This window comes from Papaver somniferum, chromosome 3, assembly GCF_003573695.1.
Source record: "Papaver somniferum cultivar HN1 chromosome 3, ASM357369v1, whole genome shotgun sequence".
Classification (NCBI taxonomy): domain Eukaryota; kingdom Viridiplantae; phylum Streptophyta; class Magnoliopsida; order Ranunculales; family Papaveraceae; genus Papaver; species Papaver somniferum.
Window position 1 is genome coordinate 29,797,324 of NC_039360.1, and position 13,375 is coordinate 29,810,698.

Sequence of the window (13,375 nt, forward strand, 5' to 3'; positions counted from 1 at the left end):
ATCACCTATCAAATGGATGTGCCCATATGATCACGCAACGACTTTACCATTGTAAAACCTCTGCAGTTGTTTTTTTGTCTGGGGGAACGGAGTGCGACAATGAAAGTGAATTTCATTTTCATAGAGAAATTTTTTCAGTTGTGGAGCCAAGTACAGTGTGGATTTAGTAAAAATTTGAGCACCTCAGAGAAAGAATCATTTATTTCTAATTGTACCTGAAGCATATGGAATCACAGCATGCAGTAAAACCCTGTTATTTTAACAACTGAAATTTCAGAATGCAATCACACAGTGTGAGATGCACCAAGGTATCATTACACTCCAAGCAAAAATTTCAAGTACCAGGTCTGATAAGAGAGTTGTGCTGGAAGAAAACTTGATGCAAATTGCCATATCTTCCTTCAAGCTTCAGCTCCATCCGAACGCAATGCTATAGATAAACCGGTAAAGGATTTCATTAGGAACAGCAGATTCAAAAATGAAGGAATAGAAATAAATACCCAAACCTTAACAAATGCACAGAGTACAAGTAGAATAACTGCTACCGCAGGTAAATACATATGCATCATGTAAAGTTTTGTATGGAATTCTGCAGTTATCAGAAAGCAGGCACAGTGGCAATGGCAGGTATGTTACCACGTCTTAAGGGCTGACATTATTTAATGGGAGAAGGCAAACAGCTAAAATACGACAGAAGTTATATTTTGTTGGCATGCATCCCCCAAAAACGAAAACACTAATCATTGACCACATTCATAGTCCAGATTTTTCACCCAACCTACGCGGCATTCAGTAATTCCTACATGGTTTTCATTAGGCCACCACACCACTCATTCACAAAAAAGGGTTACTCGGTCTCATATTCTAGGGTTTAGAATCTTTAGATGCTTGGGCGACAAAATGGGCAAGAATCCTAGGCAATGAGTAGTGGCTCCCCACCACAAAACAAACCTTACATTTGTTGTCCTACAGACAGATACCTAATATTCCTCTTTTTTACTTTTAACCTATGTTGTCAAAGGCGTCGCCTAGGCGCCATCAAGAGATTCAAACACCATTTAGTTGGTAATTATAAAAAAATTACATTCAAGGGGGTTCGTAAGTGCAAGGAAGTTTCTACTTCTGTGCAAGATGAGACATGATTATATGACTACAAAAGCTGCTGCAACCGAAGAAAAGAAGCAACAAGAGGAAAAAAACACTGACGTCCATATATATGAGGAAGAAGTAGAAGAAATTGGACGTAAATCGACTGCTATGGTAAAGAAGAAAGGACATATGGATGGATTTCTAGCTCCAGTCAATGGTGGATTCACTCCAAAAGTTCCAACTACAGCCATGAATAAAAAACTCTGGAAGTTGCTCCATCATTGATTGCTGATTTTTTTAATGAGAACGGCATACCATTCAACTGTGCTAAATCAGAAAGCTATACAAAGATGTGCAGAGCTATAGTTCAGTACACTGATCCAGCAACTTTCAAGCCACCTAGTTATCATGACTTGAGGGTCAATATACTAAAGCAGAAAGTAGATGCAACAAGGAAGTGGATTTGCTTTAATCAAGATAACAAAGTAAATGTCACAGAGATTTTCAAGTTGCAGTCATATTTAACCACTTTTGCCAGGAAATCTGTAGCTCAAATGCAGTCATTTTTGGAGGAAAGATGTCCTTTTAAGTATTATCTTGTTTGGTGGCTTTCGATTAAAAATATCACTAGTATATTGGTTTAGATAATACGATGAATGGATATTGGTCACTATTTCCTGGTAACAGGCAAACAGACAAAAACACACATAACATGATGGTACTAATGTAACCTGTATATCACTTGGCCAAGATTTACTTATGCAAGTGTGTAACTGTGTACATCAAAACTGATTATATTTTCTTAGGAAGATATAGAACATCTTGAACTGTTAAGGTGAGACATGTAAATGTCTTTTAGTTGCCTGTCTGTTATTATTAAGGAAGTATCTCACATTATGTAGGACGCTACCAAAAAAATTTCATCCATACTCCAAAAGACAAAAGGATCTATATTTGCAGCTAAACCAGATACGTGTTTAGGTCAGGCAGTTGGTTGTCAGGCTAATAACTTGCGCAGGAGATATGGTCGTGTTTATTTTGTTTCTATAGAAAACAGGCTATTAATGGGAGTTTGTATGTGGTTTAATGATTAGCAATTCACGATTGTTAATAACTTAGTGAACTAGTTATTTTGACTTTTCTTAAGACGTCGATACATAGTCTAAATACTGAAACCTCTCGTTATTCTTTAGTGTAAATATGCATTTTGTCTCTGATCTATGTTATGTACTTTCAAGTATGAACTCACTGAATTACTCTGCGTTTGAAACCACGACAAAACCTCACTAACCAGTTAAAACATACAAAATATATATGTTCTGATTTCAGCTTGGAATCCAAGATGTGACCTATTTTCTTGATGTAAAGCATCTAAGAAATCATAGGATATCCCAAAAATCCACACTAGCATCAGAAGTCATTTCATATATCTTAAGCAACCTACACTAAAATGTAATCAATCTTGGATTTTGCCCTTGCAGCTTTATTTTGAACACCATTTCCATTTCTCTCCACAACAACCTAATACCAATTTCTATCCAAGGTTCTATCTACAGATTAGAAATACGGTGGTTGACAAACATCTATTCTATCTACAGACTACAAGCAAGGTGCTTCTTAAAAAAATAAATAAATAAATAAAGTTTCAATTAGGCAACAAATACAGCAAATTGGGATACAAACTAAACCACTCTCAAAACAATAAACTTCCTGCCCAGGACATGAAATCCACTATCGCACCTGAACTACACAACTTCTCAAACATAGCTGAACTATGCAGACATCTCCGGTTTAGTATAGGTTTGTGGGTTTGATAGGATCACTATTAACTTCAGACCATTCATAAGAGATAATCGCCTAGACCCACGAAAAAAAAACAAAAAATCATAAGATTTAAACAACTGTTACTACTTCTAAACTCAAAACCAATTGAACCAGTGGCAAAGCCGGCATAGGCCACAAGCAACTAATTCTTTTGGCGCTGTCCCACAAAGCCTATTTTGACCTTCTAAAGCTAAATCACTTCTTTGTACATATGTATTCCCTTGAATTAGGATACATATATTGACCAAAAAGATCAAGCCTTAGAAGGATTAAATAGACCTCGAGAGGCAGCCACCTTCAAGGATATTAACAGACCTTACATGATATAACAGACCTTTCCAACACCAACACCAACAATACATTTAGTTCCTCCCCTAGTTCTCCTCGGGCATAAGCCAGAGTGGACAATTATGATAGAATACAATTCCTGGCCAATTATAAAAGCTTCACTGCAGGGGTATTATAGGCTAGACGGAATGTAAACCAAGTTGTGTTTCTTCCCTATCAAATCCAAGGGAAGTTTGAAAGACAAGGCAGATACATAAACTTGACTAAGCCTAGCACCATTTAACAATTGTTAGACCCTGAATGCAGCAGATGTGAGCATTGACAAGCTAACACAAGTGCAATAACACTCAGATCACTGAATACTCACAAGAATACGGGTTTACCATGCAAAAAGCTAAAACTCCTTGGATCCAGAATCGATCGCACAAAAAGACATGAAGAAATAAAAAGAACAACACTAGGCTCACGCACATGCAAGGCAATAAAACTGCAGCAACTCGAAAGAACCTAGCTATGACTAACAGAATCTTTACCATATCAACAAATTAACAGATCTGACCTAGTTCAAAACAACAATCAATCAAAACAGAGCTTGTTCTAAACAACAATAAATCAAAAGGCAACAGCTCAGTGGCTCAGTAATAGTATTATACCAAGATATATGATCTTAAACCGTTAAACATACAACACATCTGTTGAACATCCGATAGATTAACCAAACATATGTAAAAGATGATTGTGTAAAGGTTAGTCCTGCACATTATTCACGTATCTAAATATATTAGATTTGTGGGGGATGTCCAAAACTAGAACCCACCCACATCATATCCAAAACAGAGTATTAACTAGGAAAATATTTGCATCTCTGAAAAAAAAAAATCCCGAGAGAGAACGAGGGACCCAATTTTTTAGCACATATCCCAATGATAGAGGGACTACACCAATTACTAATGGATCTTTTCTCGGTAAAAATCTCGGGATTTTTTTCGGTTGTCAACATAGACTCACCGCAAAAGAATCCCGAAAAAAATCCCGAGAGAAGATCTAATAATCTTCAGGAAATCCTTCTAGCATTTGTATATGTGCTGGAACAAACTATTTTTATCAATTACAAAAGCTTCACTGCAAGCCGAGTCTGACAGGCTTCATTTCTAGAATTTGGAATTATAATAAAACGTGAAAGCCTAAGCTCATCGAAGTTAGGGGTACTACATATGCCAAAGTTAGACGAATGCCAGGTTGTGTTTCTTCCCAAGCAAATCCAAGGGAAGTTAGAAAGACATGGTGGCTACATAAACTCTAGCTTATGCAAAAGTTAGGTGCTGATGGGAGAGATATCTAATTAGCACCGGACCATCAATAAGCACGCCATTCAAAAACAACCATCATTTATACTGTAAAATCCACTTTGGTATGTGACATAATTTCTTGACATGGATAATTAAGTTACCTGAAAGAACCTTGTAAACTAGTGATATCTGAAGGAACCTAGATTGTCCAGCACTTGAAACAACAAACTTCCTTCCCAGGTCAAAAACACGATATATCACACCTGAACTACACAACTCCTCAAAGTTGCATAGCTGAACTATTTTTCTGGTTCATAGGATCCTGGTTAGTATTTTACAACGAGAAATTTTTGATAGGTACAACTGAAGAACTTCAGACCGACTCGACTCATAAGAGATAATTGCCTAAACCCAAGAGAAAAACTAAAAATTCATAAGATTTCTGCTAAACTCAAAACCAATTGAACCAGTGGCAGAGCCAGCATAGGCCACAAGCAACTAATTCTTTTGGCACTGGCCCTCAAAGCCTATTTTGACCTTCTGAGGCTAGTTCCCTTCTTTGTTCATAAGTATACCCTTGAAATTAGGTACATATATTGACCAAAAACATCAAACCTTAGAAGGCTTAAATAGACCTCAAGAGGCAGCAGCCTTTGGGGAATATTAACAGACCTTACGTAAAACACCTTACTTTACACCCAACAACTCATTTAATTCCACCTAGTTCTCCTCGGCCATGAGCCAGAGAGGACGTTACAGTCAATTATAAAAGCTTCACTGCAAGGGTATTATAAGCTAGACGGAATGTAAGCCAAGTTGTGTTTCTTCCCTATCAAATTCAAGGGAAGTTCAAAAGACAAGGAGGCTACATAAACTTTAGTCTAGCTTATGAAAAAGTTAGGTGCTGATGGGGGGACATCTAATAAGCACAGCAATTTCAAAACATTCACTGAGCCGGCATAGGTCACAAGCAAATAATTCTTTTGGTGCTGGCCCTCAAAGCCTATTTTGACCTTCTGAGGCCAGTTCACTAAGATATAGTATTCAACAACAGGATAGAATATCAACTCGATTAAGCTTATCAACTCGATTAAACTCATCAGATTTTTCATACTAACAGTTATGGTACATCTAAATCAGCCAAACCCTAACACAAACTTTCATACTAGATCTGAAACAAAAATCATCAAAAACCCCCAAAAATTCGTTCCCAAAGAAAATAATAAAACCCTAAGATTATTAAGGAAGAGGAGGGAGTGAGGGTAATTACTTGGTTTATTTGGTTTTCCTTCACCCCATTTGGAAACGGTGAAATGAACTTTCTCACGGGCTAAGGCTTCAGATCTGTGAGGTTCTTTAAGACAATTACGAACAAGGCGAGCACAGATGTTTGAATATGTTATGTAGGTCATCCCTGCTGATCTCCAGAATGGTACTGCTAATCCTGATGCTGCTGCTGCAGACGCCATTCTTATCTCTCTTTCTTCTTCTCCTCTCTAGATACTCTAGTAACTCTACTCCTGAAAATTTCTCTTTGACCAGAGAGCAAGGCGTGCGTTTCGCATGAGAAAAGGTCCCACGACTCCCAGGATATACCCCTCATTTGAAACCTAATATAGGGACAAATGGATGTGCCCATATGATCAAGGACCGACTTTACCATTGTAATTGTTTTTTTGTCTGGGAAAACGGAGTGAGAATATTTCAGGCGCCAATGAGAGTGAATTTCATTTTCATAGAGAAATTTTTTCAGTTGTGGAGCAAAGTAAAGTGTGAATTCAGTAAAAATTTGAGCACCTCAAAGAAAGAATCATTTATTTCCGATTAGGTACAGACACCAGCTAAGTCATTATTGACGAAGCACAACTATTTTCACAGTACAAGTCGAGAAGACTATAACCATGTAATACAAAATAATATAATAGAAAAATATAATGAAAATCCAGATGATCATCATCATGATGCATTTTTAACACACATGACGCTAATCAGCTTCTTCGACAACAAGGGATGGCTAAATATTGATTATATATTGCTACTTGGTTACATCAAGTATATATGAGTAAGAATGCACGTCTAGACCCATAGTAGTAGGAGCAGCACAGATAGAAATCTTGTTGAAGGATTAACAACTGCCAAAACCTCACGATATACAAATCGTTAGTTTTCTATCCAAACCTTTTGAAGCCTCGGACAACTGCCAATAGTAATTCAACTTACGGTCTTCAGAATTATTTTAGCAGTTCACAGAGCAGTAGCTGCCGTTGAAAATCTACAAGAGCAATAAAGAAAATTTCACTATTAGTTTTTGAATTTTTGAAAGGAAACATAAGTTTTACTTGGACCAGTTTTATTTTAGCACCACAGTTGGATCCTAAATACACCATCATCACGCGGCCACTATTCCTAGGAAACATAATCTAGATCATCTTCCTTGACAAAAACAACTTTTGAATCATTTTTATATGGGCAGTACAAGGTTCGACCGGTATGTTAAGGTATCGAAACAGAAAATTGTAGAATGCTAAAAACAGTTACCTCAAATTCATGCAGTGACAACTCATTTATCAGTACGACCCCCTTTAGGATCACTATATGGAGTGAGAGGAGGGAATGCAGAGATAGAACGCAACACAAACTTGCGGCCACTTTTCAAGCTTGGTGAACAGGTTAACCTTGGTGAACCAGTTAAGCTTGGTGAACGGATTAAGCTTGGTGAACAGGTTAACCTTGGCTCTGGTGAGTGGTTCTGTGGAGGAGAAACACGTTTTTGACTTGGGGAACTTGCTTTCACAGCTTTGATGGGTGTTCGAGTGTCCTTCAGTATTTCAGGAGTGTCATCCTCCTGGATCTGACATAGCGTACTTTTGTCAGAGTCAGGCTCTTGGGGGTACTTGTTCACACCCAACCGTGGTAATGGAGTAACAGGTGAACCACGCCAACCATGGGAAGCAGCTGACGACAAGGAAACACTTCCAGGATGTAAACGACCCTCTGAAGCCTTTGCACTGCCTGCACTTTTGGATGAAGATGATGACGCTTTAGCCCTAGAAGACAGTATGTTTGGCAACGGAGTGAGATCACACAAATCTGTAAGTTCATCATGTCTTTGCAAAACTGGATTCGCGCTCCCAGCTATACTGCATTCTGATTCCAAATCACGAGTAATCACGTCTGATGTCCCTTGATCTGTTTTCAATTGTCTCTCGGATTCAGGTGACGGATCGTATCTGCTTGCTTGTAATCTAGATTTGGCCGTATCCTTTCCATGGCTGTGATCAAAACAAATAAAGCTAATTAATAACTGCAATTAAGCACAGCTTGACAAAGAAACAAGGTCAGCGCTGAAGTTTAAAAAAGGTTCTACTTAGTATGACTACTGTGAAAACCAAAATTGTATGCACGTACTTCGAGGACTGAAACATTGGGGTCAGAGGTGAGAGGTTATCTGGATTCGGTAGCTCTAGCTCTAGCTGCAACAAATTGCTTCTGTTTGCCATTTCCAGTTTATCACCTGATGAATCATCCCACTTTTCATCTTCAATCTTTCTGTATAACATTTCCCTAGATTCATCGTAACCTGTGGGGAGAAAACTATAGTTAAAAGAAATAGATAAATACAACTATGCAGACATTACCTTCAGAAACAAGGATGAGAAAAAGAATTGCTATCCTGGACTTCTGCTTCACATAAACATACCAACCTTTGCCTTCATGATGCATTATCAAATATTCTTTTTTTTTTTGCAGGATTTCGACAACTTCAAGTTATAAAATGATATTCTAGTTTTATTTTTCTTTTGCTTTGACGAGATTACGTCCCTGACAGAAGATTACAAAGTTTCAGTTTGCACATTACCACTATTACTAAGTCATATGTTGAAGTTCTCTTTGAGCTTCAATATGTTCTACATGACTTCTGATGGAAGAATAGTATATCTAAAGTTTCAATTCATCTATTGAAGACTCTAAATTCCAAGCCAGTCACATATTTAAGATTAACTTCTATCGACGGTGAACCTATAACACATAGTCTCATAGAATGAACAAGTGGCTGTATATTATGCTTAGGCAGAGTGGCCATAAATATCATCAAATTCATATGCATCACGAACCCCTTCAATACGATTACAGGTGTGGCTTCCGACATGCATGGGTCTACACAAACTAGTTTTTATTTGTTCAACATATATTTGCTTACAATCATATCTGAAACAATATTCTCATGAGGAGATGTTGCCACTTTATGTCTGTTCTCCTACAAAAAAAAACTTACTAAGGCAAGTTTTTGTCTTGCCTGCAATTTATGGTCGATACCATCTAATGTTGACATGGACTACATGGTATACCAGTTCACTAATTTCATATGTTCATTTCATACATATATTTTCCAAATTAAAAGATGAAAATATCGGTTGATGAAACCTCCATTAGACTGAAATCCACAATTCAGAGAGAAACAAAAAAAACTAAACAAAAATAGGTACGCCAAAAGACGACTAACCTCCTCTCACCCCAAATGCGTTTTGACATCCCTCACATCGGCATCCATCAGAACATCCAACGCCAGCCTTCAAAACAGCAGATATTTTGAATAGAAATAATTCACACCCAGAATTAAAACTAACACATATGATAGAAAACTACAAACCTGATAGCATTCGCAATATTTTTTCAGACACTTGGACTTCTTACAGTTGCATCCTCTTTTATGCCTGCCTGAGGATGGTGTCACCTGGTTGCCGATTTCCTGCGGAAGTTATTCACAAGGATGGAGTTTTGCGTTCATAAAATGCAAAATGGTTATTACGTACTGGATAAATTTTGAGATAAGGAAACAAGTCCTACCTTATATGTCCCTAAAACTTTAGGTGCAAACGCATCTGGGTTGCGAGATTCAATTTGATGCCTGGTTGCAAGAACAGTTGCTTCATATTCAGGCTTGTTGAAGCACCCTACGCATGAACAAAAGTCCGAACAATACATTCCCGCAGCAAAACACTCGCAATAACTGACAGAAAGACAGCAAAAACAATGAAGCAAGCCACAGCACACAAAAATAAAATAAAATATGATGGTTCCTAGTTAACGTTATTCACAGTCATTTTATCACGTACAGTTTCAAACATTTAGACTTCTTGCAGTTGCAACCCCTACAACCCTCACTACTGTCAATGCTTTGTGGTGTCTTCTTCCTGTTAATACCCATTCTCAATATCAGTGGCTTCGAAGAAAGGGTGCAAAAGAGACTAAAACAATCAGAATATCTATGTACCTTCTCTTTTTGGAGGGTGGTTCACTAAACTCCTCAAACCTGAGAGAGTTTTCTGAAGCAGTATTCCAACTGTCACATGGAGTCGCATGATCCACATTCTCTTCTTCAAAGTTGAGAACTTCATTCATAAGGTTCATATCACGAGAGGATGGGAAAGTGGCAGCACTTTCTCTGGCTGTAGCAAGACTACCTTGCTGATTATTATCTAAGGTATCCGAAAATTTACCAGTAGAAAGTGATGGATTCACTGAGCTATCACGCAAGTCTTGTTCAGTTATACATAATGTCTTTCGACTATGTGAAGATGAACAACTTTTCGCAATAAATTTTGAGCTAGCAGAAGTATTGACTATGCTATTTAAGTGCAATCCGATAGATGGCATGCGGACTTTTGCTGAAGAAATTACACTGTTTCGAGTGGATCTACCGACCTCATGGGTTTCTATTGTTGTAACTCTTGTGATAGTAAACTTCTTCGAAGTAATGCGTCGAGAAGTGTTGACTGGTTGGCTACTGCGAGAAGCTGATCTAGATTTTCGTTGCAATGGAGCCCCGATTTCCAAGTCTGTAGAACTTGCTGGCGACCTTGAATTGAGATCATTTGGTGCATTCCAAGAGCTGTTGCAGAAAGTATTACCCTGAGCTTGTGCAGTCTCAAACTGAAGGCATCGCCTAAGAGTGCCACGTTGTTGTTGATTGCCCTCCTACATTGAATATTTTTGTCATTCTACCACAATAAATCTAAAATTTAAATTCTAAATATAAAGACGAAAAATAAAATGAAAAGTCCTTCCCACTAATGTGAGTATACAGAAAAATATATAGGTCCTACCATCCAAATATTACAAGAATACAGTAACACTATAACATGATGCACCTATCAGCAAGCTTAGAAAAGAAGACAAAAAAAAGACCATCTTGAAATACTTAAGATTGGTAAAAGAACAATTACTAACCATTATGAGAAAGTATGTTATGCACTAAATATACAACCTGCTGAAACATAACGTATGAACAACAATTACTTTGCCAATAGGCAATGGATATAAACCCTCAACATCTTTTACAGCATTTTCCCACTCTAAACCAGCAATTACTTTGCCAATACTCAATAATAATAACAATATGACTATAGCTCCCATATTCCATCATCATTCTTAAACAAGTAAAAAACCATTAAAATTAAAATGGGAATAGAACAAACAAACAAAAAAAATGACTTCATGCTAAGCACCAGCCAAAACTTTCAGATTAACATATCTATATTGCAACCAAATAATGGATGTTGTACAGTCATTTCATCCTATAGATATCGTATTCGTATATATAGGCAATTAAACTATTCTAAAATCCAGATATGGAAAATGAATCCCCATAGGGATAGGGAAAAGCATTTTGCTGTCAAATTTCATTTATTTATCTAATTCTATTTAGAACAGAATCTTGTAGGAATCTATATTTGGAAATTGCTGACTAATTTGTGGTGAACTCAAATTCAATGTAAAAATGATGTAGGCAGGTAGCTAAATTAATGAAAACTGTGCGAGATTTCACACAACAGTTTAAAAGGTCAAGTACCATAAAGTCTAGCGAAGATAATCCAAGCATGGCATTCACAGAAAGGACAAGGACTTTAACTCCCAGAATAGTGGTCAGCAACAAGGGCTTGTGCAACTGAAGCAATGTGACTACCTTTTCTATAACTATGTGAACCAATTTTAACATACTCGACTTAAAAAATAAAATAAACAGGTTATTCAACAAGGTGGAAACAAGACTAAACATTTTGCTTTACAGAAACAACTAAGTTATCTGGAAGATCATTATGGTTCAGCAGTACCTCGCAATCATAGAAGACACTGCTCTCAACAGATCCATCATATGTTACTCCTTGAATTTCATCACGGTCATCGTGTGCCTGGGTCATTTGTAAAGACTCGCAAGGCAACTGACGAGTACATTCCAAAGCACTTTGTTGACTAACTTCGGCATCCTGCAAGCTATGGTGATAAAGACTTATGGAACAAGCAGGTCCATCCGCATCCGCTTCCACAGAAGTTGGCTCCATTTGGTTTGCTACTATAGCAGGTTGCTCTCCAGAGACAGGTTCGGTAACTAAATCAAGTTCCACCAGTGCATCAACTATGTGAGACACACCCCTATGCTTGTATTTCAATACTGATAGATTTAACAACATAAAATGACTCACTTACCTAGCAAGTCTTCTTCAGCTGTTTCTAACAATGTATGTGATGCAACCGCTTCAGCCTCTGTATCTTTTGCTACAGGATCATTAGCAAGGTTCGCCAAATTCTCTTTAGAGCTGATGCAACCATGAGAGACATCATGGGCTTGATTCACAAGTAACTCAGTAGAGGCAGTAGAGTTCACAACATCAGCTTTGCCCACCACTACAGTATCAGCCAGGTATTCCCTGACAGAGCCTGGAGAACTACGGGGAATAGTTTGCTCAGAGTCCTTATTACATTCTTTGGATGAGCAAGAAGTTCGTCCATCACCAATTGATTTAGTAATAGATTGTTCAGAAGCAAATGAGCCATCTGCCTCCTCCTCGACTGACGGCTTCATTTTGGATAAAAGAACACATTGTGACCTGTAAAATATTCCCCCTCAACTATTTTACCAACCAATACAAAACAATCCTAATTCTCCAATATGAAATATAAACAAAACAGTACACACATTAAGTAAGAATTGAATCAAATTACCCTTTTGAGAAACCAGTTTCTCTTTGTGGATTAATACGCGGTGACGTAAACACCGGAGATGGAAAATTATATTCTGTAAACCCTTGAGCAGCAGTTCGCGACTTCACCGGCTTTATTGGAGATAATGTACTCAGAAAATTAAAAAGAGGCGAGTCCTGCAACCACAACAACAACACCAAAAACGAAAACACAAAAATCTCAGGACATGAATCGAAATCAACGAGAATTTCACACATCCATGATCTGAAAAAAAAACCGTAAACCAGTCCACACTTAGTCCACTGGGAGTCCACTCAGGAAACTACTCATATGATTCATGAACGCAAAATCAAACAATTTCAATACTTCAATTTCAGATTAATAAAGATTTCAATCAGAAATTACACAGAAAAAACGGTTAAAATCGATACATACAGATCAGAATCGAACAAAAAACACAATAAAAAGAGGGCGGGGAGAGGTATTTACTTGAACAGGAGAAGGAGAAGTGATCTGAGTTCGTTCAGGAGAATCCATTGTTGAAAACCCTAACCCTATACTGCATGTTTTTTCCGCTGAAAACCGACTGATAATATAAAAGAAAATCGGAGAAAATTAATTCTTTTTCTTTTTCTTTTTTATTTCGGTTTTACAGTGGAGCGTTGAGATGGCGGATATTAAGAGTGAAAGCGGGAATACGTGTGTACCCGTTTTCCCGTATATTTGAAAACTTTATTTCTGCACACGTGGATATATAAAGAGGATGTATATTAGGGTGTTCTTGCATAAATTACTCCAGTGTTTTTGGTTTTTCTTCATTTTGATTTCGAGTCATGGCCGTTACAAATTTATTGGTAATCAATGGCTTGCCAAATAAGTGAATTCATGTCATTGAAATGACT

At 37.5% G+C, this 13,375-nt stretch overlaps 2 protein-coding genes across 2 annotated transcripts; both read right to left on the reverse strand.

Moving 5' to 3' along the window:
• Positions 1-162: 162 nt before the first annotated feature.
• Positions 163-6,079, reverse strand: LOC113355703 (ATP synthase subunit epsilon, mitochondrial-like). The gene is made up of 2 exons (XM_026598628.1): positions 5,761-6,079; positions 163-430 (listed from the first exon to the last, which is right to left on the reverse strand). The coding sequence occupies exons 1-2, from the start codon at positions 5,957-5,959 to the stop codon at positions 402-404; spliced, it is 228 nt and encodes a 75-aa protein (XP_026454413.1). The 5' UTR covers positions 5,960-6,079; the 3' UTR covers positions 163-401.
• A 187-nt stretch (positions 6,080-6,266) lies between these two features.
• Positions 6,267-13,124, reverse strand: LOC113355701 (protein tesmin/TSO1-like CXC 4). The gene is made up of 12 exons (XM_026598623.1): positions 12,963-13,124; positions 12,495-12,649; positions 11,979-12,379; positions 11,606-11,880; positions 9,766-10,469; positions 9,608-9,685; positions 9,339-9,501; positions 9,142-9,240; positions 8,995-9,061; positions 7,899-8,070; positions 7,029-7,762; positions 6,267-6,762 (listed from the first exon to the last, which is right to left on the reverse strand). Exons 1-11 carry the CDS (start codon positions 13,008-13,010, stop codon positions 7,051-7,053), a joined length of 2,874 nt encoding a protein of 957 aa, XP_026454408.1. The 5' UTR covers positions 13,011-13,124; the 3' UTR covers positions 6,267-6,762; positions 7,029-7,050.
• Between the last annotated feature and the right edge of the window lie 251 nt (positions 13,125-13,375).

Excerpts from the sequence above, each read along its gene's own strand:
- LOC113355701 (XM_026598623.1), bottom strand. The coding sequence starts at position 13,010 with ATGGATTCTCCTGAACGAACTCAGATCACTTCTCCTTCTCCTGTTCAA. Across the intron at positions 12,380-12,494 it reads GAAACTGGTTTCTCAAAAGG|GTCACAATGTGTTCTTTTAT; the intron begins GTAATTTGATTC and ends AATATTTTACAG. Across the intron at positions 11,881-11,978 it reads AGCTGAAGAAGACTTGCTAG|TTACCGAACCTGTCTCTGGA; the intron begins GTAAGTGAGTCA and ends AACTTGATTTAG.
- LOC113355703 (XM_026598628.1), bottom strand. The coding sequence starts at position 5,959 with ATGGCGTCTGCAGCAGCAGCATCAGGATTAGCAGTACCATTCTGGAGA. Across the intron at positions 431-5,760 it reads AGGAAAACCAAATAAACCAA|CATTGCGTTCGGATGGAGCT; the intron begins GTAATTACCCTC and ends GTTTATCTATAG.